Source organism: Vigna unguiculata, chromosome 1, assembly GCF_037176805.1.
Source record: "Vigna unguiculata cultivar grain cowpea cultivar isolate G323 ecotype 2 chromosome 1, ASM3717680v1, whole genome shotgun sequence".
Lineage (NCBI taxonomy): Eukaryota > Viridiplantae > Streptophyta > Magnoliopsida > Fabales > Fabaceae > Vigna > Vigna unguiculata.
The window spans coordinates 28,235,999-28,263,699 of NC_140792.1; the positions used below are offsets into that span (position 1 = coordinate 28,235,999).

A 27,701-nucleotide genomic window follows, 5' to 3' on the forward strand; every position below is an offset into this window, starting at 1 on the left:
CATCAATTTCTGCAGCCACTGCCTGGCAGGACAGTCCACACCGCTAGGCGCATCGGACCCAGTAGACCTCTAATCATGCAGATACTGCCTGGCGAAACATCCTTCACCGCCAGGCGCCTCACGTCTTACAGAGCTCCTTGAAGTAGAGCTATCACTTGACGGACTTAACACTATCGCTAAGCGCCATACCAGTTCTTGCGCTGTACTAGTTTAAAGTTGGCCAGACTTGCTTCCATCCTTCATTTCCTACTTCTTAACTCTCGCTAAGTTATTACCACTTAGGTACATCACTCCTCAAGTGACTAATTCTCGATCCCAACTTCAACTTCCATTTGAGTATGACATCCTAATATACAAGAAAACAGATTCCTCTAGTGTTAATCTTGCTCATACTTACCATGTCACAATTCACCGATTCCAATTACCAACTTTGTCTCTAACTTCCCACTTACAGTTGCCTAAAACGTGCCAACAATTCCTCCCGCCTCAACTCAATCCTCTAGTTAATACATTTCTATTTCATGAATTAACATTCTCAATTCCATGCACTTGCCTATCTGGACAACAAAATACCTCACAACCTCATTGTCTCGTGCAACCACACAAAGTCAATACTGCTACGAAGGCGCCTGGCGGAGAGTCCCGTGCCGCCAAGCAACACATGGATTTCTGGGCAATTTCCCAGTTTTGCAGCCCCTACGGATGATCCCCCATACCAATTGGATGCTCTCTTATCTCTATCACAATTAATTCCCTCCAAGAACCTGATGCTAGTGCCACCATTCATCACTTAGTCTAAATTCAACAAAAATTGTTTTAGTATAATTAACTTTATCAGGCTTAAGTGTACCAGACCTTCAATATCCAAACCCTAAGAATTTAATTATACTGTTCCATCAGATTATACCATCCATTTCATTAAAAATCAATAGAATATATGTTAGATCATCCTTTAACAACTACCACTTGGTTTTTCCCTGATCAAACTCATTTCAGAACACCCAAAATCGTTAAAATCGAACCAAAATGGTTCATGTCGCCTGGCGAAAATTCATCACCGCCAAGCAGTTCAAACAGGAACCCAAAACTGGTGCACATATTACACGTTGCCTAGTGGTCGGTAATGTACCGCCAGACAGTTCTTCTTCCAAAATCCGAAACCAGCACAAAATAAACGTCTCGCCTGGCAGTTTCTCGAAAAATTCCAAAAACGTAGAATTTCATCCATTAAACACAGTACATGCACCCAATACATCATATATCACATAGTATTAACAACACGAATAAAACGGCGGAGTCCAGCTCCCCTAACCTGGAAATTCCTTTGCTTAAGATATGGAGCTTGAATCCTTTCCTTGATTTGCAATAATCCTTCTAAGTTCTTCCACTGCCCAGCCCCTCAACTGATCACTCACACGCTCTCTACACTCTGATTTTCGTCTCTATTTCTGAGTACACTCACAACTTGCCAAAACCTTTCTCCTTACCTCACATTGGTCTTTTAAAGGTTCCTTTAAGCTAGGTAATTACAAAAAAAAAAAAAATTGAATCCAAGGTTTAATGGTAAGGTTTATTATCATTCATTGATCCTTTATGATTCGTTTCTCAGCCACCCTTGGCTGCCCATGCATCTAGGGTTTCCCTTAACCCTTCAAAGTCAAGCCAAAAACCCAAATTGGCAAAAGTAAAGTTTAATTTGAGTTCTCCAAGACTTGAACCCACAACCATGCAAATGCCAAATCAATGCCAAACCATCATGCCAATTCATATTTCATGCAAATTAATACAATTCAATCATTATGTCATCAGTCAACATGTTCAATCAATATATTAAAACAATAACAATTAAATAACACATAATTGGCATACATAGGACTCAAACCCAAGTCCTCTCACTCAATTAAAATACTCGCAACAACTTGAGCTAGTACTTTTCTACATCATACAAGTTAGAATTAATTACCATAAAGGCTCTCCCTACCCACATTTATTAATTAATTAATTATTTAATTAATTAAGTTTTACGGGTCTTACAGATCCAAAGAGGTAAAAAGGAGTAAACTTACCATTTAGGGCATCAATATGAAAATTTTACTATGGATGAAAATGAGTCATTACAATCTATGATTGCACGCTTTCAAACTCTACTTAATAGTATGAGAACCCTTGGAAAAGTATATGATAACTATGATATGAATGATAAAATTTTGTGCACTCTGCCACCAAAGTGGAGAGCTCAAGATATAACCCTGAGGGCTTCCAAAGACCTTTAGAAAATGTCTTTGGAAGAACTTGAATGAATTCTTATTGTTCATGAGGATATTCTATAAGGTGACGAGGATAAGTCAAAATGTATAAATCTAACTTTTAACTCATATTTTTCAGTCGTGTTAAAGCCAACAAAACCTAAATTATCACCCTAATCTAGTAGGGAAGATGACCTAGGATCGGATCCAAGAAAATGGTGTGTGATAAGCTAGCTTGTACAATTTCATCTTGCTAAAAAGAAAATAACAATAAAAAGGGGAAAATAAATAAAACTATAGAAAATTGTAGAATTTAAAAACTAAATTAAATGCATGAATGAAAATATGCCATGATAAGAATGAACGCAATGCACAATGCATGATGCATGGATCTTAATGGGATGATGGATTGAATCTAAAAGGGAATGAAAGTGAACCTAGATGAGTAGTATGATGCAGCTGGATGCAGAATTCATGAGCAAAATTATTCTAACATGTAACAGTAAAATACATGAATGAAGAACCAAAAATGTGCAATGACAGATGTAGCTAGTTCCCAATGTAATGAGTGCAATGCTAAATGAAAATATACATGAACCCAATTCGAAGCAATATTTAATCGATGATAATAGAGAATTCATATGGTAGTAGAAAAATGATAAATTGCATCAGTAATATAAATGAATGCATATATGGTATACAAAATCCTAAATGAGTGCTAATTTATGCGCATGTGCAGAACCTGTCATGATGTAGAATATAGGACAACATCATAATCTCTACATTAATTCATATCAAACCATGGCTTACACAAAATGAGCTCAAATAAAATCATATGCAGTGAAAATATGAAATAAACTATTCCAGCATAACCATAACATGTTTCAGAGCATGAAATAAAGCTAATATAGAACATAATTCAAATTTTGCTCATGCCACCATATGTAAGAATAAAATCTCTAGACAAATTTAGGTTCCTAACAGCAGCTCAATCACATAAGCTCTCGTCCAAATGTAAGGTAAATATGGCTAAGATAAATGATAGAAGCTATAAATGATGGTGGAACTAAATGAGGAAATGCATGACCTAGATGGAAACATCAAAACAAATTTTGGCATAATAGTGGGTCATGGATGCATGAATGCACAAATATGACAACTAGAAGATGCATATGCACATGCAAAATTAGTGAAGCTTTGCATTTTGACCATCCTATCTTTGATTGACCAAGGGCATCCTTATAATTAAGAAAAAAAATGAACCAAGGGTTAGAAAACAATTCAACAAGGATAAAGGGTTTTCCTAGAATACTAATTTTATTAAAAAGGAAGTCTTTAAAAGAACAAAACTAAATGCATTAAAACTCTATTAAAACTAACCTATTTATCACAATTTTATGAAAGCTAAATTTCTCTAGGCAATTAACAAAAACTAGTTAATTCAAAACAAAGTAATATTTATTTAAACTAAAATAAAAGTTTTAGAAAGGAAAAATAACCAAAAATGGAGTGTTAACACTTACTCTTAGAACCAAGAGGAAAGGCAAGAAAAGGTGATCATTTAGGGTTGTGGAGACATAAGAGAACGACTCAAATGAGTTAGACTCCAAAAGAGACGATGAATTAAACTCATAACAAAGAAATTTTGGAGAAATCTAAAAAAGATTGGCAATGATAAAAGTAGAAGAATTAAAAGTAAAGACAAGGAAAAGGTAGTATGCTATGAATGTAAGAAACCAAGTCACTACAAATTAAAGTTTACTAACTTAACAAGCAAGGACAAGGATAAGAAGAACAAAATTCTCACGGCAACACTAAAGGACATGGACTCTTCTGAATCAAAGGGTGAAGAAGCACACATTGGCTTCATGATAAACATGAGTAGTGACACATCAAACGACTCTGATGATGAAGAGATATATTCAACCTAATGAAAGAAACACTTGTCATGGCATTTGGACAGTGGGTGCTCATGACTCATGACAAGAGAAAAGTTTATATTCCTAGACCTTCAGCTGAAGAAAGAAGGAAAGTCATATTTAGAGGAGACCAACATGCAGAATCATAGGAACTAGTCAGGTAAACCTCAAATCCTATTTGTATACTAGTATTGTCTTATTAGTTAATGGGTTGAATCACAATCTATCAAGTATAAGTCAATTATATGTGAATGTTTGTCTTTGATAAAGATAATATATTATAAATAAGCACGATGGTACACACATGTTTACCACAAAGAGGCAAGGAAACCTGTATAATATTGTGTTATTTTGTGTTTATTAACTATTCAAAGAAAATGAAGGCGTGAATTTGCCATGATTCATGGTCTTTCTTTAGACAGATTTCGAGGGGAGGGCAAGCACAAATTAGCGGGATCAGTCCCTTATCCCATCCTACTTCATGTAAGGAGATTTATGGTGAAAGATCTTATTTTACAAAACTAACCTCGCTTTAACATCACTTGGTGCAACACATTACCAAGTTGCCTTTGCTTGGAGGGATAGTGTGAGAGCTCTTCATGGCTCATGGTGAAGAACCCAAAAAGGGAGGATTGGGTTGTGCAATGACATGGCAATGAATGGAGGTTGAGGGTAACCTAGAATGGACTAGATGAAGGCCACCATGGATGTTTTAGCATTAGGGAATCTATTATATGTTTTTTTGGAACCGATTCTATGTGTTATTGAAGGCGAAGGAATCAATTTTAGGTTTGTTGGAAATGATTCCAGATAGCATGTTGTGTGCGGGAATGGGTTTTCTTGTGCCTGGAATCGATTCCAATGGTTTTTAATTCTAAAAATTGGTTGTTTGTGTTGCAAGAAGTGTTGAAGTGCTTGGAGAGGTTGTAGTGGAGTCCATTTGCAGTGGTTCGGCGACATGGTGGTGGGTTCAACTAGTACATTGGAATGTATGTTATGAGGAAGTTGGTGAAGAGAAGGTTCAACATCAGAACCATGTGTCTATAGAGAGGAGCGAAATTTAGGGTGGTGTCTACATGGATTAGACATTGAATCAATTAAAAGAGGCTAATGTGTGTTTCTCAGATGTGACCAATTTGGATGCTTTTGAAGGGTCTTCGAACAACGTAGGGAATTCTTTTTATGTTTTTGTGTCATGCCTTCCTAGTAGAAGTGAAGGGGTGAAATACTCTTGGAAGATTGATTATGAGGAAACAAGGAATAACCTTGTTGTTGGAAGAAAACGAGGGGCTTCACATTTTGTGTTACTTTAAGCACATATATTGTGCTTGTTATTTTTCATAGTATTATTTGAAATTAATCATAACAATAATCATCAATGATGTTTAAGAACAATAATAATTTTTACAACTGAAAAAACATAACTTTTACCATTATTTTTAATGTAAAAATTGAATACAAAATTTTGATAAACGTTTGGCAAATGAACCAATTGTTTACATAGTAATAAAATATAGTCCTTTAGAATTGATTTGTTGAATACTAGATTTCTAATTTACGTAATTTTGAGCAAATTCAAATCAATAAAATTGCAAGCATAAAATTTATAATAAAAACTTTAATCAATAGAAGAACTGTTAGAGGATTGATTCTGTACTTTTTCCTATAAAATTCTACTCATTTTCAATCGATGCAAGCAATGTAATCATCCACTTGAGTTTACTGAGAGTTGTTTTACCCTGAATCCCTTAGTAGGTAAAATCTATTCAATGAATTCGAACCCCCAATTCCTTACACTACAAGAAAAAATGATATTACCTACCATCCAAATCCGTAGATAAAATAAATTTACCTACGGATTACCTACCGACAAAAATCCGTATGTAATATAGGCGTAACTAATGCTTACCTACGGAAATCTAGATCCATAGGTAATAACCTACCGATAAATCCGTAGGTAATGCCGTAGGTACTTACCTACCGATATATCGGTAGATAATTACCTACTGATATATCCGTAGGTAATTACCTACCGATAAATCTGTAGGTAATGTCGTAGGTAATTACCTACCGATATATCCGTAGGACCGATATATCCATATGTAATTACCTACCGATATATCCCTCAGTAATTACCTATCGATATATCCGAAGGTAACTGCCCTTTTTAAAAAATATCGTTTTGGTTTGTCTGTCCTGCTATTTATCTTGGATATATTTTCTGATACAATTCAAAATAATATTGTACCAACACATTATGTAGAGGAATTATAGTACTAACACACAAATAACATAACTCAGAAATAACACACATTCCAAACCTTACACACACAATGTTTTATCCAAGCATAATCCAAACCTTACAGAAACATCCAAGCATACTAATATAAAGGTTCCTAATATAACATAATGTTTTCCCTAAGACTAATAATCAGTATAAGGATGAGATGGATTAATTTGGCCTTCTTCATCTTGTTGCATTTTTGGATTGTCCTCCTGCTCTTGATTTTGTTGTTGTTGAGTGTTTGGTGGCTGAAGAATATTCTGTGCAGCAACTGCTACTAGAGGTGGGACATACTGCATGAATGTACCAAGTAAATTTTGGAACGTCTAGAATTGGGTTTGCATTTGGTTTTGAAATTGAGTACTCATTTCACGAATTTTCTTTGACATTCGATCCTCGGTAGTTCCTAGTCGCTGTCGAAGTTCATTAATCTCTTCCAAAGGAACTTGCTGACTAGAACACGCCTGTGTTTGCTTTAAGAGACTCTGAATACAATCATCTCGAGAGTCCACATGTCCAACTCCATATACTCGTCCTTTGTATCTTCCACCTGCTGCCTCTAACCAACACCTGTTCCTCAATCTCTCCTCCTCAACAGGGTCTAAAGGGGTGCATTGTGAGACACCAACAGAACCAGTCTCCGATAATGTTGCGGAAAATCTACTTTGAAAATCTTCCTGTTAAAACAAGACATGTATGTATTAAAATATTACATAAATAATTGATGTGTAAACCTGTAAAAAAACTTGGAAAAAACTAACATGTGTCCGTCTAGATCTTTCGTCAACAAAATCACCGGTACTCTTTCGTACGTGTTTTTGTTGAAAGATTTCATCAACATGAACTTCACGACCAAGCGTTTCTTTCTGCAAACAGAATAAATTATAAAGTAAGCAATGAGTGATATATCATAAATAAGTATGAAAGTATATTAAATATGTCGTACCAAACGAATGGCATGGTCATGCACACTGATAGATCCCCCTATGTGTAATGTTCCACCTTTTTCTAATGCACGATTTTTCTTAGCTGTATCACATTTTTCTCGATATGTGGGCATGTTCTACTTTTCCAGCAAACCGTTCCAAACAGAAGTTCCAAGCCAATCAGGTTTGTTACCTTCTTTTCTAACTTCTTTAAACATCTCTAAGAGTCTATGAGATGTTCTAGAGTGAAAATTTTTCATAATTCTATCCTCATCTTCAGCCCTCCATGACATAGTTCTCTATGAAGCATAATGATTACCTTAAACATAACAATGAGCAGAAAAAATAAAACAAGATGAGTATGATAGATTATGACATGTTGTCTACATGGAGGAATAATGAGACTATGAGATTATAAAGGCTTTTATGAGTGATAAAATTTGTCACGCTCGCAATAGTTTTAATAAGATGTTATTGGAATTAAAGAACACAAATGTTACTTACATACACATATGAACCACTGGGGAAAAAAATCCAAACTAAAATTCTCCAACGATACCTATCTTAATGCAAGTATATTTTAGTTTAAAGGGTTAGAAGAGAAGAATATATATACAAGCAGCTTAAGAATAATTCATATGATTACTTAGAACAATAAGAGATAAAGTTTCTATTTAAATGATCAAGGTCTAGAGCCTAATAGTGTCACATAACAGCCACAAACAATCACATAAATAGTTAAGTAATTTGCCTAACTTAGATGAGATATAAAATTGGAAACTAAGATCTTTAATTTTGAGGTAATAAAAAACAGTTGTTACCCATAGCCAATTAATTGTCAAACATAGTCTTAAATTTTTTTTTTGAAATTAATAGAAGTATGATAGGAAGAAATTTAGGGTCATAGGATTATGTCAAAATGTGATACACACATAACTACCACTTTGAGTCCTTTGTTTTATCACTGGCAACAAATAATTATTTACACATTTGATATTATAATAAACTCAGAATGGATCAACCTTCAATAACTATATGAATGTATCCAATAGTACTTTTTACATATCAGCAACAACAAATCCTTTTACATATCCAATATAAAAGGAACTGACACTAAAGAATGGGCTGATTCTAATGTCATCACAACAAACAACCAACAAAATGAAATGGGATTCACACATCATCTCATATTCAAGCATCATAAAATGAAAACAAGTCAAAGTAAAGGACTCCTTCAACATGCAGAATGCAACAACAAAACCTAAAACATATTACAACATTGCAACATCAAAAGTTGAAACACATGACACCAAATGCATAAATTTTGTAAACTAACTTTAATGAACACCTTAAATCATTGGATGAAAATAGCTCTTTCTCTCTTAGGGATTGCTCCCCATGTTAACCATGGCTCATCAAATTGTTGCTTAATGGTGGATGTGATGGCCTTTGATGCAACTTTTGATGGATAAAACCTACATACCAAAAGAAATTCATCACGGTGTTAAAGATGTTGTCAAAGAAATTTTTTTCAATATGCATAACATCAAGATTATGTCTTAACAAATTATCTTTCCAATCCGGCAGATCCCAAAATATGCTTCTTTTGGTCTAATTATGCCACTCCCCATAGCCATGTATTCTTTGAACACCGGTTTCGGTTACTTTAGGATAATTCTTCACTCTATTCCAAACTTCTGTAGGTGTCAGCTTAGGTGGTGGGTCCATATCAACTTCCCCTTTCTTGAAGGCCTTTTTGTTTCTCCTAAATGCATGATCATTCGGTAAGAACTTACGGTCGGACCCAAACCAAGAATTCTTCCCACCATGATATAATCTAAAAGCCTTTGTATGTTCCATACAATGTGGGCATGCCAATTTGCCATGAGTTCCCCAACCAGAAAACATACCATAAGCAGGAAAATCATTAGTTGTCCACATTAACATGACTCTCATCATAAAGTTTTGTTTCCTTGAAATATCGTATGTTAAGACACCAGTCCACAACTTCTTTAAGTCATCTATCAAAGGCTTTAAGAAAACATCAATACCATCCTTTGGATTGAATGGCCCTGGTATGAGACAAGTTAAAAACATGTAAGGTTTGGACATGCACATTTCTGGAGGAAGATTGTATGGGGCCACTATGATTGGCCAACATGAATATGGTGTATTTGATGCTTGCACATATGGGTTAAAACCATCAGAGCATAAACCTAGTCGCGCATTGCGTGCCTCAATGGAAAAGTCGGGATATACTCTATCAAAGTGCTTCCATGCCTCGCCATCACATGGATGGCGCAAAACACCATTTCTGCTTCTATTCTCATACTGCCATGTCATTTCTCCGGCAGTTTGTGTTGATGCATACATTCTTTGTAACCTTGGAATAATTGGCAAATAGAACATTACCTTTACAGGAACTTGTTTTTTGTTACTTGCTCTTGTGTTTTGGTGTTGATATCTTGGCTTATGACAAAATTTTCATTCAAGCAATGCACCATCATTCTTGCCGTATTCATTATCATAGAAGAGCATGCATCTATCCACACAACAATCAATCCTCTTAGCATTTAATCCCAACTTCGACACTAACCTTTTAGCATCATAGTAACTTTTAGGCAAACTCGTCTTGATGGGTGTGACATCCAAAAGCATTTTGGAAATAAACTCTAAACATTGGTCAGGAACATTCCAATTAGACTTGCAAGCTAATAGCCTAACACATATTGATAATTTGGAGTCTGATGCCCCTTCATACAATGGCATATTTGCATCCAACAAAAGATTATAAAATCTTTGAGTTTCTTCATTTGGAGCTTCTTCCATGTTAATTGAAGTTGCTGGTTGGAATGAATCTTGTTGCCCAAGAGCATCAGGCACCATGTCTTTCATTGACGTAAATTGGTCATTTTGTGAATAATAGTGTCCACCATCCCTTCCCAAACCCATGCAAGTATTAACATTATCCAAATCACCTTCTACCATTTGTTCACCATGATCCTCCCAAACCCAATAATTAGGCTTGAAACCATGTTTGTAGAGGTGAACCTTCACAATTCTTTCCTCCAAAATCCTTGTACAGTTGCACTTACTACATGGACATCGAACTCCCCCATCATTGTGATAACAGTCTTATTGGCAAGCTTTGGAAATGAACTCTTCAACTCCCAATACAAAAGACTCTTTCAAAGCACCTCTTCCTATATGACACCTATCATACATCCATCCACGATTTGATGGAAATTGATCCATGTTCTGTTTATACACCAACGAAAAATCAGCCAATTTTTAAGACCTTGCTCTATAACATACAAGAGGCAAACACTCACCAATTGAACAAGTAACTTCTTATCATTATTTGACAGTTACAATTGCAAATGTCCTATAGGAACATATGCCCTACTATAAGGCTACATACTAATAGGCTTAATAAGGCTTAGTCTGTACAAAATAAAAAAAGACTATTACATCTCAAAATAGTTGCTAGAAATTCAGTTTTTTTTTTTCATTTTTTCTGAAGTCTGAGAGAGGGGATAACAATCATTGCTATCAAAACTGATTCAGACTATTGTTGTCCAGTTTTGCTGTAAAAATTGGTTCACTACATGAACAATTTTTTGATAAACACATTGTTCACTATTTTTAGTTCATTTTCTTGTATTTATTTGTGGTAGTTTTACTAACTTGAAGCATAAGAAAAATATAAAAGATTAATAACATTAGTTATAACATTTTAAATTAACAGATCCAATTATAAAGATTTAATAGGAATTAAAGTGTAGTACTAACACCTAAGAGTTAAAGTTCCCATAGTTTGATATCATGCAGCAATACTAACATACGTATATAGTACAGAGATACATAACAAATATCCAATCACATATACAATACTAACATATGGGGCTACTAGTCAAGTACATACACACATATACAATAAATTTGATCACATAAAGAAATATATACCTCCAAATATTCTAATTATAGTAACATATCCAACCAAGTACAGTTCCAGCAAGAACAACAGAAGCACTAGCTCCAATTTTAAATAACCGAAATTTGGAGACAAAGCACACAATCTAGCAATACTCGTTGGGTTAAGTAACCCTGTTTAATCAGTAAATAAAAAAAAAATTAGGTCAAAGAAGTTGATGGAAATTACTTTTAATATATTCCACAACAAAAAAGAGTATCACAAAAATACTATTATTGTAGACTTCGGTCTGACAAGGTTACATAAAGTAAGACTGTCAATGGCCAACCAAAAATTGCTGAGATATTTTTATACAAAATTCATAATTATACGACAAAATTATATAGTTACAACCTTGAATCTTAAAAAACTACAAGGTTTTTACTTTGATTTAGGTGGTGAATAGACTCATTTTCACTAAGAACTGTCTCAAGTTCTTTTAAACTAAGAAATGAAGCACTTGGTATTAGGAAATGGGCATCCCTCTCTTAACGGTTATCCTAACGGTTAAGATTTATTAAGCCACGACTTCAAGTGCCTAATCATCTACTAAGACAAAATGTAGTGCTAGACTGTTGGAACTACCACTTAGTTATTAATTCATGAAAGTCAAAAGAAAAAGAAGGACCAATCGGCATCCTAATTGCATTCTTAATAAGTAAAGGCTGCAGAAAACTTGTGGCAGAGGATGCTTAGTACTAACTCCACTGACAAAACTAACACTAAATTAGATGATAAAACTAACCTCCCTTTATAATATAGTTCAAGTATATAAACCTTTAAGCCACATGTGCTTTAATTAATTACAAAATAATACTTTAAGTGATAAAGGGTGATGGAAAAAAGAAACAAATCACAACATTACAAAGTTATCAAAATATAGTTCACGTATATAAACCTTTAAACGACATGTGCTTTAATTAATTATAAAATAATACTTTCAGTGATAAAAGGTGATGAAAAATAAAAACAAATCACAATGTTACAAAGTTATCAAAAATATAGTTCAAGTATATATAAACCTTTAAACCACATGTGCTTTAATTAATTACAAAATAATACTTTCAGTGATAAAGGGTGATGGAAAAAGAAATAAATTACAACATTACAAAGTTATCAAATCAATCAAGCTGCTTGTGCTTATTTCAACAGTGATGAAAATAAATACCATGCAGAGAATTTGTGCTGAGCAGGATTCTAAAATATTCTAAAATAGTCAACATGGATTTAATTAGTTTAGTTGTTTGTGATGCAATTATTTATATCATAAACTATAAAAATGCAGCGCTGAGCAGGCACTGCATGTGGTATAGTCTAGACTTACCATTGCAAATTCTACATAAGCAATTGGAGTGAAATGCACCTGGTCCCCTAAAAGCCCAGGTGCGTAACTTGTAAATAAAATGCCAAAGTTAATCAACTATTCTAACATAAATAAGTTCCAACATATATAGCATGAACCAATTATGTTATGGTCTAACCTCACCACAAGCTGATTCAAAAAAATTCTTCACTTTAGCTTGATAAACCTGCACATATTTGAGAAAAATAAATAATGAATTAATAGTTTTAACTCCAATATCCATCTATACATATCCTAGATGGGCGAAAATTATAATTATTCTGATAAACTTACTAAACACTACTAATTAGGTCAAGAGGTGAGTAACACTCTGAATCTTTCTAACCAATTGGATGGTGAAATGTGTCTAGTTAGCAACCAAGGGTGGGGTCAAACATAATCTATCATGGTTAGCTTGAAATGTGTCTGGGTCAAGAAGAAAAAAACTCAGCAGAGGTTAAATAGCTTATAGAAAACATATTAGGACAGCTAAAAACTGTTTTGGCCTACTGGAGAAGCAGAGGATTCCCAGAAAATACATCAATTTCAAGAGATGGATAGTGCAAAGAATAGGGCAACAAAATATAATGGGTCACTCTTCAAAGGAGGGAGACATGGATAAGTACTCTGCCATGGATCAACAAAATCATTAGACTTCATCAACGACTAATGCTTTCTCCACCCCACCTCTACCTATTTCAATAACACTGAAATTTGTGTGCTATAATTCTTTATTTGACTAAAGATAAATATATGAACACAAACTCAAAAGGAATCATGGTCAGACTTAGAAGGTCAATGAAAGTGATTAAATTAAGATTCCTTCAGATAAATAGATTAACAACTTCATTTTTGTTAAGGATTTCATATTTTCAGTGATTGTATATATGTAACATTAATAAAAGATTATTTCTCCAAAAAAAATATATTTCTATATAACAATTTGGTTGATGAAATATTTCCAAAACAAGCCAATGACATTTTTTAAAAGATAAAAACTTCATATCAGTTTTGTGGTCTTTTATATCAGGTCCAAACTAATTTAATGTGTTTAAATAGAAAAAATATAGCATAACAACAACCAAAGCCTCAAAACTAACCAAGATAATTGTACTCAAGAATGAGTGTAACCGTAAAGTGAAACAAGAGAAAGGGAAATAAGTGTTTTGAATAGCTGACCGGGAAAAAAATGACAGCAAAAATCATGTATAAAATGGAGTGAAAAGTTTATTCAACCAACAGGTTTCATGTCCCACAAAGAGGTATAATGCAACCAATTAGGTGAAAAGTAGACAACTAAAATTTCCAGAAAGAAATTAGCAGAACAAAGACGTGTTAGTCATGCTCAGAATATTGCATAATGGTAGGGAATGGTAATTCTAGCAACCTAGGCACAAAGTTTACTATAAATGATAATAAAGCTATGTGATTATCATAGAAAAGATAATGGGGACAAATGACAATCACAACAAGAACTTCAAAGAAAGTTTAAATTCTGCAATGTAATATTTTGATCTAATTATAAACTAATAACAAAGACTAATCAAGCTATGAACAAGGCTCATAACTTACTTGTCCACAACTGCTGAATAATGTTGCAAGCCTCTCTGTAGTAACCTAAACCAAGACAAAAGATTCTTCAAATAATTCTGTTTACCATGATTAGAACAGTACAGTAAACAAACTAGAGCAACAAAAGCCCTATGCCACTATGTGATTGGCTACATCGATTACAAGACTATCTTTACCACATACTGCTCTTTTAATGCTATCTTCTCTTTGAGCCTTTAGTGATCTTCCACTCACCCTCCTTCTCCTTGGTTAAAATTATTTCTTCTCTGCAAGATAATGAAAAAGTTAAATTTTTAGTAAATACAATTTTTCAACGAGATTACTTTGCTCACAAAAACTCGATTGTTCACATCAACTTTAAAACACAACAACTTATCACTATCCTCACCGGGTTCACTTATGATGAACAACTAAGCTTTGACTTGGACTCCAAATTCAAGGACGACTTGGGGCTAGGGCATGCGATTCCCTTCAACCAATCAAAGATAAAAGTTTAACACAAAAATAAACTTTAAAACACAATAATCAATGACCTCTCTCACCCAAGTTCAACCGCGATAAAGAACCGAGATCCTCTTCTTCGATTCAGCTCCAATTTAATCGATGACTTCTGTTACGCGAGAAATGTATGAGGCAAACAACAAATCTTTGATGGCGAGCGAGAAATCCTTGATTCAAGGCACACAGGTTCGGGATGCGCGAGCAAACTTCAGTGTTTAGCAATGAAGAATTTCGATTTAAGCTTGTGCGAGTTCGACCTGTGTGTGAAATATTTGAAGGGGCACGAAAAATCCTCAGCTCTGACCACACGATCTTCAGCTTAGGGTACACGATCTTCAGCTCAAGGCTCGCAAAACATTTGGGGAAAAAGGGTCGAAGAAAGGAACTTAGGGCTACGAAGTCTGTGTGCAGATAGAAAAAATGTTAATTAATATTGATTTATCATTTAAGATTTCATTTATGTTGATCAGTAGGTAATATCAGTAGGTAAAAAATAAAATATTTACCTGCTGATATAAATATTATTACATACGGAAATATCCTTCGAAACACTTTCCCGCTTAAACGTGCCAAAGTTATGTACAGATCTTACATACGGATCTAGAACCCCAAAATATTACATAGATACATACGAAAAAAAGCGTAGGTAAGTAAAATATTATCTGCTGAAAATATCGGTAGGTAAATTGGTAGATAGATCTCAAATTACCTACGGATTATAATCCGTATGTAATAATCAGTAGATAATTAACAAATTTCTTGTAGTGTTAGGCCAGTTTACAAAAATTCAAAAAAAATCATGAAAAATTAATAATCTCTCTATTGCAAACTAAATAGATATGCGCAATTTCCCAATTGTAACATAACCTAACCTAGGTCTGTCTTGTTTATAATCGCAAACAATCCCCAATTTCCCAATTGTGAACTTGCTCATAAATTAAACGATAGAAGCACAAATAGAGCACTGAGATGAAGAACATTAACAAAATATCAAATGTAAATAGTAGAACCTATAATCTAAAATCTTACATCAATCCTCTAACAAAAAGGAAATTAGTTCTGCATAATGAGAAGGAAAAACTAAATACGATAGACCAACGATTGATGAAAAATATAGGAAGAAAAAGAAATGACTTTTTTCCATGAACTCTCCCATTTTATCTTTTTCAAGTTCTCTCCTTTGCTGTGGTGATTTTCTCTCTCCTCCAACTGTTTCCCCCCATCTCTCTTCTTTATATTTTCTTTTCCTTTTAAATCTTTGTCAGTCTACGTAATCTTTAGATTTCTCGTTGGAAAATCCACAGGTTGTGGAAAACTCCACAAGCCACCTGTGGAACACAATATTTTGCGCATGATCTTCTAAAGCAAACTCCATAAGTCGTGGAAAGACCCATCAGACACTTGTGGAACAAGCTTTGTTGTAACCTCCAATTTGAAGCAAAAACCACAGGTCGTGGAAAAATCCACTAGGCACTTATGGAACAAGCTGTTTTGAAATTCACATTTTTGAAGCCAAATCCACAAGTCATGGAAGACTCCACCAATCACTTGTGAAACATGCTGTTTTGTGTCTAACTTACTCCCTTCAAACTTATTTACACAAACAATACACCAATCCAAATGTATGATCCAAAACTAGATAATGCATGATGAAATTAGTCCAATAATGCATAAATGAATAAAAATGCCCTAAACTAATGCATGAATATACCTATATATTATCTGCTCATCAAATTCTTCCAAGCTTAGACTTTTGCTTGTCCTCAAGCAAAGATAATGTAATGACACAAAATAGTAAATGCAAACAAAATGATGAGTTATTATCTAATCTCAAATCTAAAGTCACTCAAAAATACTCTAGATACACACATTCCACATTTGTTGGGTCCCTAAGTGCAATTTATTCCATGAGTAGAGGCACAAAACATTAAGGAGGAAAATCTTTGATTTTGTTTTTAAAGTTCTCTTCAAAAAGGATATCTTCTTAGATCTCTAGCCTAGAAAACACTTACCTGCTAACTAAGCATGGATCCTCGACTCAAATGCTTTGCACCTACCATACTAGTCTCAAATGAGTGTCTCTTTTCCTAGTAACTAACATTCTCAAAGGGATGTCCATTTCACTTATTATTATTAATAATTAGACTCTCATTTTTCTTTTCTTTCTTTTTCTCCTTTTTCACCTTTTTTTTGTTTTTTATTTATTTTTTATGTTGTTAAGTTGACAAACATTTCTCCAGTAACCAAATGTAATGAGTGTCACCTTAGAAACCTAAAAAGAACCTCTTTAAATTTATCATTGAAAAATTATCTTCCTTACATGTCAAGTGTCAAGACCTCATCTTGTGTAGTGTGTGAGTTCCCAACAATTATCTAATGTGCTTCCCAAAATATGATTGAATAAACTTAGACTTGAGTTAGATTAATGTGTATGCTATGCAAATGCAACAACAAAATGAAATGCAGCAACTAACATGCAAGTGACCCTCCCAAGCTTAGATGTTTAAGTTGTCCTCAACATAAACAAAACAACTAAGAAAGGAAGGCAGAGACTCACAACAATTCTAATGGTGGTGTCGGAGCAAAGCCATAGTGTCTTGGAGCAATTGTTCCAAATGTTACTTATAGAGGAGTTGAGTATCCCCGAATTGCTCGAACTCATTGTAATGGCGTTGTTGTTGCAAGTGGAGCTTAGTAAGGGACTGATGGATATGGGCAAATGCCTCAGCATGAGAGAATCTGCAATGCTGGATGGCACTCGAGAAGATGGAAAAAGTGGAGGAGAGGAATGGCGTGCATGAGAAGCTGAGAACGTCCACATGTCTCTCCCATACACTATAGTAAATGCATGATTAGGTAGAGGTTGAGATGCCATGCCATCTATGGAATTCATCACCAAACAATATTGACCATCCCATTTAACCAACATATCATTGTTGACAAGCATATCAAGATCAATACGAGAGGTCCCCGAAATTGGCTTATCATCCTCCAAGGGAATGTTGAAATAGAGAGCAATAGCCGTGATAAACCCACTAGTTGCTATGTTTCTTGAGGATGTTTGCCCAACCTTAGTAAGTTGACGAGCTAACCATGCACTTGAGTCTAAGTGAATATCATTGACCATACCCCACATAAATAATAACTCAGAATTCCTCATAGTAACAATGCTATCAGCCCGAGCAAACAATGTGTGAGTTAATAATCGATGAGCATATCAAAAATAGGGGTGATGGATGTGGGATTCCTCAAAATCAGAGGAAACAAATTGACTAGCAGTAGATAAACGACACCAAAAGGCATGTTCATTAAAAACACGAGGGTACCTCCTTTCACCACCGCAAGGAAACCCAAAAATAACATTCAACTCAGCGAACTCAAGAGTATAATTAATTTTATGCAATCAGAACTTAATTAACCCCTCTATCCAATTCTTTCCCTGCAAAATATTTGTGCTCACAGAACTAAGAAATTTAAGAGTGATTCTCTCATAAGCAAGGTTTTTCAAGTTCCCAAAAGTGGTCTAACCAATTTTATTCAGCATCGCAGTCATTCCGTCTAACTTCCCCAATGTATTCAAAGTATTTTCATCAATATACCGAGTAAGGAGAATAACCCGCTTAATCAGAGAAACATACCTGTGTTTTTGTTCTTCATTTTGGAAGGCAATATCATGGTCATAGTCCGTAGAGGAAGAAGAATGCCTTTGTTTCCTGGTGCCGGTAGACGTCTCCATTGTCTAAGAATACGTGGAAGTCGCACGACTAGGTGTAGGAGAGGGTCGAGGTTCTAGAGAGGCTCAAGATGTTGGAAAAACTTGAGGTTATGGAGAAGCTCGAGATTCTGGAGAGGCTCAAGGTTGCGACGACTGAGATGAGCTCATGGTGACAGGTGCGAATATTTGAGCGGAACAAGGTGGCTTCCTGGTCGAAAGGAGGCCATTTGAACGACACATTGTCGCCGGTGCTAATCAGTGATGGTGGCCGATGAATGGTGCGAAGGAGGAAACGTGAGTGAGCAGAGTGGAAAACGTGAGCAGAGTAGAGGAAAAAGAATTGGACGAGAAAATTGGGGGCTTAGGGTTTTGGTGGGTGAAAAATAATTTCCCCTTTTCTGCACACTATACAGTCACGTTGTTGAATTTCCCCTTTCTTTTTTTCGTTTTTTTTAAGAGAAGAGCACTCATTCAGAATACCTGGTCTGTGGTGATGTTAATGCAGCATTGGCCATATTTTTTTAAAAAACACCACCGACATACACCTTTAATCTTTGACCATTCACTCTAAAACTTCTTTTTGAATTGAGGTTTGGGGAAACACTTGTCTCACAACAAACGGGCCAGACCACCTGGACTTTAACTTACTAGAAAACAATTTGAGCCTACTATTATATAATAACACATGTTGTCCTGGTGTAAGCTCTCTATACACAGTTCTTTTATCATGCCATTTTTTGGTTCTTTCCTTATAAATGCTAGCATTCTCATAGGCCTGTAGCCTAAATTCATCCAACTCATCCAACTGCAATAATCTCTTCTCACCTGCAATCTTCAAATTGAAATTCAAGAATTTAATAGCCCAAAATGCTTTGTGCTCCAATTCCACCGGTAAATCACATGATTTCCCAAACACCAGTTGATATGGAGACATTCCAATAGGAGTTTTAAAAGTTGTACGGTAAGCCCAAAGTACATTATCTAGTTTCCTAGACCAATCTTTCTTGGATGAGCTCACGACTTGTTCTAAAATTCTTTTCAACTCCCTATTGGAAATTTTCACTTGCCCACTGGTTTGTGGATGGTAAAGAGTAGCGATCTTGTGGTTGATACCATATTTTCCCAAAAGTGCTGCAAATTTCTTGTTATGGAAATGTGAACCTCCATCACTAATGATTGCTCTTGGCACCCCAAACCTCAAAAATATGTGCCTTTTGATGAAAGAAATTACCACTTTAGCATCATTTGATAGTAATGCGCTAGCCTCCACCCACTTTGACACATAATCCACTACAACCAAAATGTATTTGTTTGAAAAAGAGGAAGGAAATGACCCCATAAAATCAATACCCCACACATAAAAAATTTCCACTTCCAAAATGTTGTTTAGAGGCATCTCATTTCTCTTGGAAATATTTCCTACCCTTTGACATCTATCACACTTCTCAATAAAACCACGAGCATCTTTAAAAGGAGTATGCCAATAGAAGCCACTTTGTAAAACTTTAGAAGTTGTTCTTTCAACACTGAAATGCCCCCAATAATCGGATCCATGACAATGCGAAAGGATACTCTCAAACTCATTGTCAGGAACACATCGCCTAATAATACCATCACCACATCTTCTAAACAACAGAGGATCATCCCAGAAATAACCTTTAACATCATGCAAGAATTTCTTTCTCTGTTGAAAAGTCAAGGCATGAGGAATTATACCAACAACTTTAAAATTGGCAAAGTTTGCAAACCATGGCAAAGTAGTAATGGCTAGTAACTTCTCATCTGGAAACTCCTGTGAAATAGGTTGTATTTCTCGAGCATCATCCCCACCAATCTTCAGTCTTGAAAGGTGGTCAGCTATTAAATTCTTCTTCTCTTGCTTATCTCGAATCTCCAAGTCAAACTCTTGTAACAAGAGAATCCAATGGATTAATCGAGGTTGGCATCCTACTTAGCAAGCAAATACCTCAAAGTAGCGTGATCAATGTAAACAATAACTTTAGACCCCACAAGATAAGATCTAAATTTATCAAAAGTAAACACTATAGCAAGCAATTCTTTCTCATTCGTGGCATAATTCTTTTGAGCCTCATTCAATATACGATTGGCATAATAAATAACATGAAACACTTTGTCTTTTCTCTGTCCTAATACAACACCCACAACATAATCACTAGCATCACACATAAGTTCAAATGGTAAAGACCAAATAGGTGCTTTAATTATAGTAGCATAGACAAGTTATTTCTTTAAAGTGATGAATGCTTGCAAACATGCATCGTCAAACACAAAAGGAGCTTCTTTTTCTAGAAGGTTTGTCATAGGCTTTGCAATATTAGAAAAATCTTTAGTAAACCGCCTATAAAAACCTACATGTCCTAAAAAACTTCTTACCCTTTTTACATGGAGGAGGTAATTGTTCAATTATTTCCACCTTTGTTTATCTCAATACCTTTGGCAGAAATTTCATGACCAAGAACAATGCCCTCTTTTACCATAAATTGACATTTTTCCTAGTTTAGTACTAAATTAGTTTCTTGACATCTTTTCAACACTAAGGTCAAATTAGATAGGCAAGAATCAAATGAAGAGCCAAATACAGAAAAATCATCCATGAAAATTTCAATGCAATTTTCAACCAAATCAGAGAGAATGGAATACATACACCTTTGAAATGTTGCAGGTGCATTGCAGAGACCAAAGGGCATCCTCTTGTATGTAAAGACTCCATAGGGGCACGTAAATACTGTCTTATATTGATCTTCAGGAGCCACGACCATTCGGTTGTAACCAGAATAACCATCTAGAAAATAGTAGTACTCATGTCCATCCAATTTCTCAAGCATTTGATCTATAAACGGGGGTGGAAAATGGTCCTTCCTTGTGGCTTGATTAAGTCTTCTATAATCAATGCACATGCGCCACCTAGTCAGTTTTCGCGTGGGAATGAGTTCATCCTTTTCATTTTTCACTACTGTCATCGCACCTTTCTTAGGCACCACATGAACTGGGCTCACCCATTCACTATCAAAAATTGGATAAATAATTACCACGTGTAATAATGCACATGCACCACCCATTCATTTCTTTCCTGACCACATCCTTCATTGTGGGGTTTAGCATTCTTTGTGGTTGACAAATAGGTTTGAAGTTCTCTTCTAAATAAATTTTGTGCATGCATACCATAGGACTAATACCTTGCAAATCATCAACTTTCCAACCTATAGCAGTATTGTGCTCCCTCAACACCTTTACAAGCTCCTCTTCCTCAACAACAGTAAGTTCATTGCTTATAATGACAGGATTGAGCATTGTCTCATCTAAGAAACTGTATTTAAGGTGAGAAGGAAGTGGTTTCAATTCTACCTTGAATGTCTCGTCTCCTCCACCTTCAATCTTGTTAAGGTCTTCTACTCTTCTGGTAGAACTAAATAAAGGCTTAAGAACTTCTAATTGATGGGCACATTGAACCACCTCTTCATCACTCATTTCTTCACGTAACTCCTCTGCTCGCATACCTGACAACAAAGTGAGCTCCAATAGACTCTTCCTCCCATGATTATCAATTTCCTTTAACACCAAAGACTCAATGGTTTCAGCTCGGAAACAATCCTTCTTGTCCACCTTATGCTTCATTGCTTCATTTATGAAGAAGGTGACTTTATCTTTAACCACTCTTCCATCAACTTGTCTTGTTGTACATCTATCAATGCTCTTCCCGTAGCTAAGAATGGTCTTCCCAATATAATTGGTACTTTAATATCTTCTTCCATGTCAAGGACCACAAAATCAGATGGAAAGATAAATTTATCAACCTTTACTAAGACATCCTCCATTACTTCATATGGATAAGTCACTGAACGATCTGCCAATTGGAGAGTTATCGTAGTAGGTTTCACTTCTCCAATAACCAGCCTTTTAAAAATGCATAAAGGCATCAAATTGATGCTTGCTCCAAGATCACACAATGCCATACTTACCATTATATTTCCAATCTCACATGGAATCACAAAGCTTCCTGGATCCTTCAACATGGGAGGTAATTTTTATTGAATTATTGCACTGCACTCCTCTGTGAGCATTATGGTTTCATCTTCTTGCAGCTTCCTCTTCCTAGACAACAAGTCCTTCATAAATTTCGCATATCTTGGCATTTGTTCCAATGGCTCCGCAAATGGGATATTAATGTGGAGTTTCTTAAACACATCAAGAAATCTTACAAATAGTTTCTCTTGATCTTTTTTCTTCAACCTTTGAGGGAATGGAATAGTAGGAACATATTCTCTCATTTTACCTTTTTCACTCTCTTCATTTTTTTTTCTCCCTCACTCTTCTCCTCACAATTTTTCCGATCATTTTTTTCACTCTCTTTTACAATCTCATCTCCTCGTGCATTTTTCACACTACTCACATCACTCTTTTTCTCATTTTCTACCAACCTTCCACTCCTCAATTGAATTGCCTTACATTGCTCCTTTGGGTTTGAAATGGTGTCACTAGGGAATGTTCCAGGAGACCTCTCTAAGATTTGTCATGAAAGTTGATCAATATGATTCTCCAATTTCTGGATTGAAGCTTCTTGATTCTTGAGGTTAGCCCTTGTCTCATTCATGAAATTAGAAGTCTGCTCCACAAATGTTGAGGTTTGGACCATTAACTTTTCCACAACACTCCAAATTAGACAACTTACTTCCTTGGTTGCTAGATTGTGCTTGATATCGATAAGGAGGCTTTAGTTGATTAGATTGATTTGGACCACTCCAAGGTCTGTTTGGTGGGTTCCTCTAATTTGAAAAATTACTACCAAACTGATTCTACTATTGGCTCATTGCATTCACCTACGCCTCTTATTAAGTTACTTGACAGTCACCGTTTTGATGCATTCCTCCACAAAAATCACATAGTAGAGACGTTCTATTAACTGCTTTTGCGTGCATATTACCCAACTTCCACGTCAACTCATTATTTTTTTGTGTTAACAACTTGTTTTGGGCAAGGATAACATCCAAGGTATTGATCTCTAACACTCCAGTTTTTCTATTTTATCGGTCAAATTGCATATTCACTGTATTACTTGGCATTAACTCAAGAGTCTCTAAAGCTTCCTCAGGTGTTTTCAAATTAAACGATCCTCCACTTGCCGCATCCAGAATTGCTTTAAAAGATGGTGCAAGACCATTATAGAATATTTGGACTTGCAACAAATATGGTAAGCATGATGTGAGCATTTCCTCAATAGCTCCCCGTACCTTTCCCAAGCCTCGTACAAAGATTCAGTTTCTTGTTGCACAAAATTAGTGATTTCATTTCCCATTCTCACTGACTTGGATGGAGGAAAGTATTTGGTTACAAATTTTGTAACCATATCTTCCCATGTAGAAATATTGCCTTGAGGTTGTGTCTAAAGCCAACTTTTAGTTTTATCCCGTAATGAGAAAGGAAAAAGCTTCAAGCGGATTGCATCATCTGAAACTCCATTAATCTTCAAAGTGTCACAAATGGCCAGAAAATTCTCTAGATGAGAATTAGGATTTTTTGAAGCTGCACCTCCAAATTGATTCTACTAGATGACTTGTAATAGTGTAGGCTTGATTTCAAAATTGTTGGCTTGAACAAGAGGTCTCGTGATGCTCCCTTGGTAATTATTTGTATTTGGCATCAAATAGTCAAGTAGAGTCCTCCTCATAGGTTGTTCCTCGGCCATTGTTGATATGTGCTCTTTCTTATCAATTAATGGCCTTGCTTTTCTCTCTTGCTTCTTCTTTCTTGTGATATTGTGTCTAATAGTATGTTCAATTTCTAGGTCAAAAAGCAAGATTTTTTCTACAACTATACCTCGCATAAACAACATAGAGACACAAGATTCTAACAACAAAAATCATGTGAAAACAAATTAACAACAAACAAGATAATTAAAACAGAAAAAATAATAAACTGAAAACACAAACAATTTTGACTACCTAAAAATTAAAACTCAAATCTTAAGCAAATTAGATCACTAATATCAAAAGAAAAATCAATCCTCGACAACGACTCCAAAAACTTGATAAACGTTTGGCAAGTGAACCAATCGTTAATGTAGTAATAAAATATTGTCCTCTAGGATTGACTTGTTGAATACTAGATTCCTAATTTACGTAATTTTGAGCAAATGTGAATCAATAGAATTACAAGCGTAAAATTTATAACAAAAACTTTAATCAATAGAAGAATTGTTAGAGGATTGATATCGTACTTTTTCCTATAGAATTCCACTCCTTTTAAATCGATGCAAGCAATGTAATCATCCACTTGAGTTTACTGAGAGCTATTTTACCCCTAATCCCTTAGTAGGTAAAATCTATTCATTGAATTTGAACTCCCAATTCCTTAGGTTAGTTTACAAAAATTCAATAAAATCATGAGAAATCAATAATCATCTCTATTGCAAACTAATTAGATAGGCGCAATTTCTCAATTGTGACATAACCTAACCTGTCTTGTTTATAATCACAAACAATCCACAATTTCCCAATTGTGAAATTGTTCATAAATTATTTATATTCAATATTAAGTTATATTCCATTTAAACTCAATTGCACATATAGGAAAGTACTCAACCCAAGAAGATTTCTCTATCTTTGGAAGATCCTCTTGATGCATTACATTAGCTTGTTGAAATCATAAATGATAAGTTGATAACGCTATCGTGAAGTGATTAAATTAATACTACTTATTTGTAACAACTTTAGTGTTGTTAAGTAAGTAGCGAAAAGATTAGTGTGGGTAAAGTCAACCCTACGTCGTTTCCCAACAAACGTATAATTGATTCTTGACAAATTAGTTCTTATGAAAACTATACAAAAGGGGTTAGTCAAATAATATTGGAAAAAATAATAGAAGAAGATAAAGATAAAAAGATATAAAAAATAATGATAAAGAAAATATATTGATTCCAATGCTTTTTCAAAATAGATCCATCATTGGTTATCTAAAGATTAATGTTCAATTAATTATTGTTGTAGATTTGCAAATTAATCAATGTAAATTCCTAACTAATTTGTTGGTGTTCCCACTTTAACGAAAGTACATTCTCAATTAAAAGTAAGAACTTTGTAGATTAATCATAGTACCTTTAACCAAAGTACATTGTCAATTAAATATTACTATTCCTAATCATGTTTATTTTTTTACCTCTAATATCAAGCAAAAAGCTAATTAGTCAAAGTACGGTCATGATTAATTCTAGTTAAAGTTTTAACCTCAAATCAAAGTACATTCTCAATCATTGGTAAGACTCATTCAATCACATGAAAGTTTCTAAATTTAATCAAAGTAAATTCTGAATTAAAATTAAAAAGCCTTGAACTCATATGATTGATATTTTATGTAGATTTAACATCGTGCTAACTTGTTACAGTGTAAAAATCATTGCTTTCAGTTGATTTAGATATAAAAGACAGAGAAAATATAAATCACAACAATAATCAAATGAACAAACCAATTATTGCATTCTAACCTCGAATCCATATAATGAAATTATAGTAGAACCAACCCTTAAAGCTTAGCACTCCATGAAATAAATATAAAATAAAATTAGGAGAAGAATAGAAAGAAAGAACGAAATTAAGCCCTGTAAAGGGTTCCTAAACTCTAAAGTTCTGAGCTCATTTTTTCTACTTCTCCTTGGTGTCCTTATAGAGGACTTGGACTGAGCTTTTCTGTTGCTAAAATCTCTCAAGTATCTTTAAAATAATCATAAATATCATTTATCTTCATAATAGTTATGAATATCTAAAAATATTTGGAGAGATAAACCCAATTTTAAAACTATTTGACAAATGTAGTTGGTTGATAATTTCTGATATAATTAAATAAATTAATTACTTAAAGATATATGATAAATTATCAACAACTAATATTTTCTTTAACGTTATCAAACGAGCCTTTTGCAATCGTGTGGTCCAAATTTACACAGAAATTCAAATATATTAATATTTACACTTTTAACACCTCTTGGTTGTTTGACCTGTTGACTACCCAATGAGGAGTTGACATGTGGCAGTCCCTTATTTCTCTCAAATGAAGTTTCTCTTTCTCCTCCATTAGGTTTCTACATTTCAAGTGTATGGCTTGCGTATGCTGTTGTTAGATTCATGTGCAGATCTGCACTCGTGGTGCCAGCATGATTGTAGGTGCATGGTGGTTCATCGCAGTCCCATATCTGCTATTGGTGGCTGCTCGCCGTTGAACTTTCTAGTGGCCCACATGGATTATGGAGCTCATGGTTCTACGTCATGTTTTGGTGCGTGAATATAGATGCTTGCAGCGCTGAGGTTGAACGTCGGCAACGTGAATTGCTGCTGATACGTGGTGATTGACGAATGTGCATAACTAGGTTCTGCTGTTGCATCACCTGGATGCATCGTTCTTCTTCAGACGCAGAGTTGGTGGTGATGAGTGAAGCTTGGATGGTTGATGATGTTGTTGTAGATGCATGAAGATGATGCTGCCGCTAGCGAGATGATTGATGGTGGTGGCGTAGTGGTACGGGAATGGTGGTGAAATTTTCCTAGGGTTTGAGGGGAAGAATATGAGTGACATGACACAATTTGATTGGCTTAGATGTGTGCTTAGGGTTTCTGCCATGTGGTAGCATATGGTTGACCAGAATTTGTGAGTGATATGAGGGATGAAGAAAAGACTAGATTCAACCAATGGCAAGTGGCTAGAAGAATTGTTAGAAGTGTTGTTGGCATACAAGTGCACTCCCCAATCTTTCATGAAGGAGACGTCCTTTAACCTAGTATATGACACTAATGTCATGATACTAGTAGAGATCGTAAAACCAACCTTACGGCGTGAACACTACAATGAAGACCTCAATGAAGCCTGCCTTAATACCAATCTCAACCTGTTAGTTGAAAGAACATAAAAAGCCCATATTCAGGAAGCGACAACCAACCAAAAGGCATCCAGAAAATATAACTCCAAGTTACATCCAAGGTCATTTCATAAAGGGGACCTAGTCTGGCGAATGGCAAGCAATGTAAGGAAACATGAAGGCAAGTTCTAAGCAAATTGGGAGGGACCTTTCAGCGTACTTGATGATATCGACAAAGACGCTTATAGACTAAAAAGGTTGTCTGACGAACCTATCTTCGACACTTGGTATGTATCTCATTTTAAATTTTTATTTGAGTTAAACGCTTCATTCAATTCAATAATTTGTAACCTTGGTGTA

At 35.0% G+C, this 27,701-nt stretch overlaps 1 protein-coding gene, 1 non-coding gene and 2 pseudogenes across 2 annotated transcripts; 1 reads left to right on the forward strand and 3 right to left on the reverse strand.

Annotated features, from left to right (window-relative positions):
• Positions 1-6,589: 6,589 nt before the first annotated feature.
• Positions 6,590-7,626, reverse strand: LOC146888835 (uncharacterized). The gene is made up of 4 exons (XM_085666455.1): positions 7,396-7,626; positions 7,211-7,315; positions 6,814-7,126; positions 6,590-6,726 (listed from the first exon to the last, which is right to left on the reverse strand). Exons 1-4 carry the CDS (start codon positions 7,507-7,509, stop codon positions 6,590-6,592), a joined length of 669 nt encoding a protein of 222 aa, XP_085522581.1. The 5' UTR covers positions 7,510-7,626.
• Positions 7,627-8,776: 1,150 nt separating this feature from the next.
• Positions 8,777-10,630, reverse strand: LOC146888836 (uncharacterized; annotated as a pseudogene).
• Positions 10,631-17,266: 6,636 nt separating this feature from the next.
• LOC146888837 (uncharacterized) lies at positions 17,267-24,320 on the reverse strand (annotated as a pseudogene).
• Positions 23,690-23,795, forward strand: LOC114167986 (small nucleolar RNA R71). The gene has a single exon (XR_003600585.2). It is a non-coding gene; the product is annotated as a small nucleolar RNA R71 (small nucleolar RNA).
• Positions 24,321-27,701: the final 3,381 nt, after the last annotated feature.

Excerpts from the sequence above, each read along its gene's own strand:
- LOC146888835 (XM_085666455.1), bottom strand. The coding sequence starts at position 7,509 with ATGCCCACATATCGAGAAAAATGTGATACAGCTAAGAAAAATCGTGCA. Across the intron at positions 7,316-7,395 it reads ATGACCATGCCATTCGTTTG|AAAGAAACGCTTGGTCGTGA; the intron begins GTACGACATATT and ends TTCTGTTTGCAG. Across the intron at positions 7,127-7,210 it reads AAAGATCTAGACGGACACAT|GAAGATTTTCAAAGTAGATT; the intron begins GTTAGTTTTTTC and ends TTGTTTTAACAG.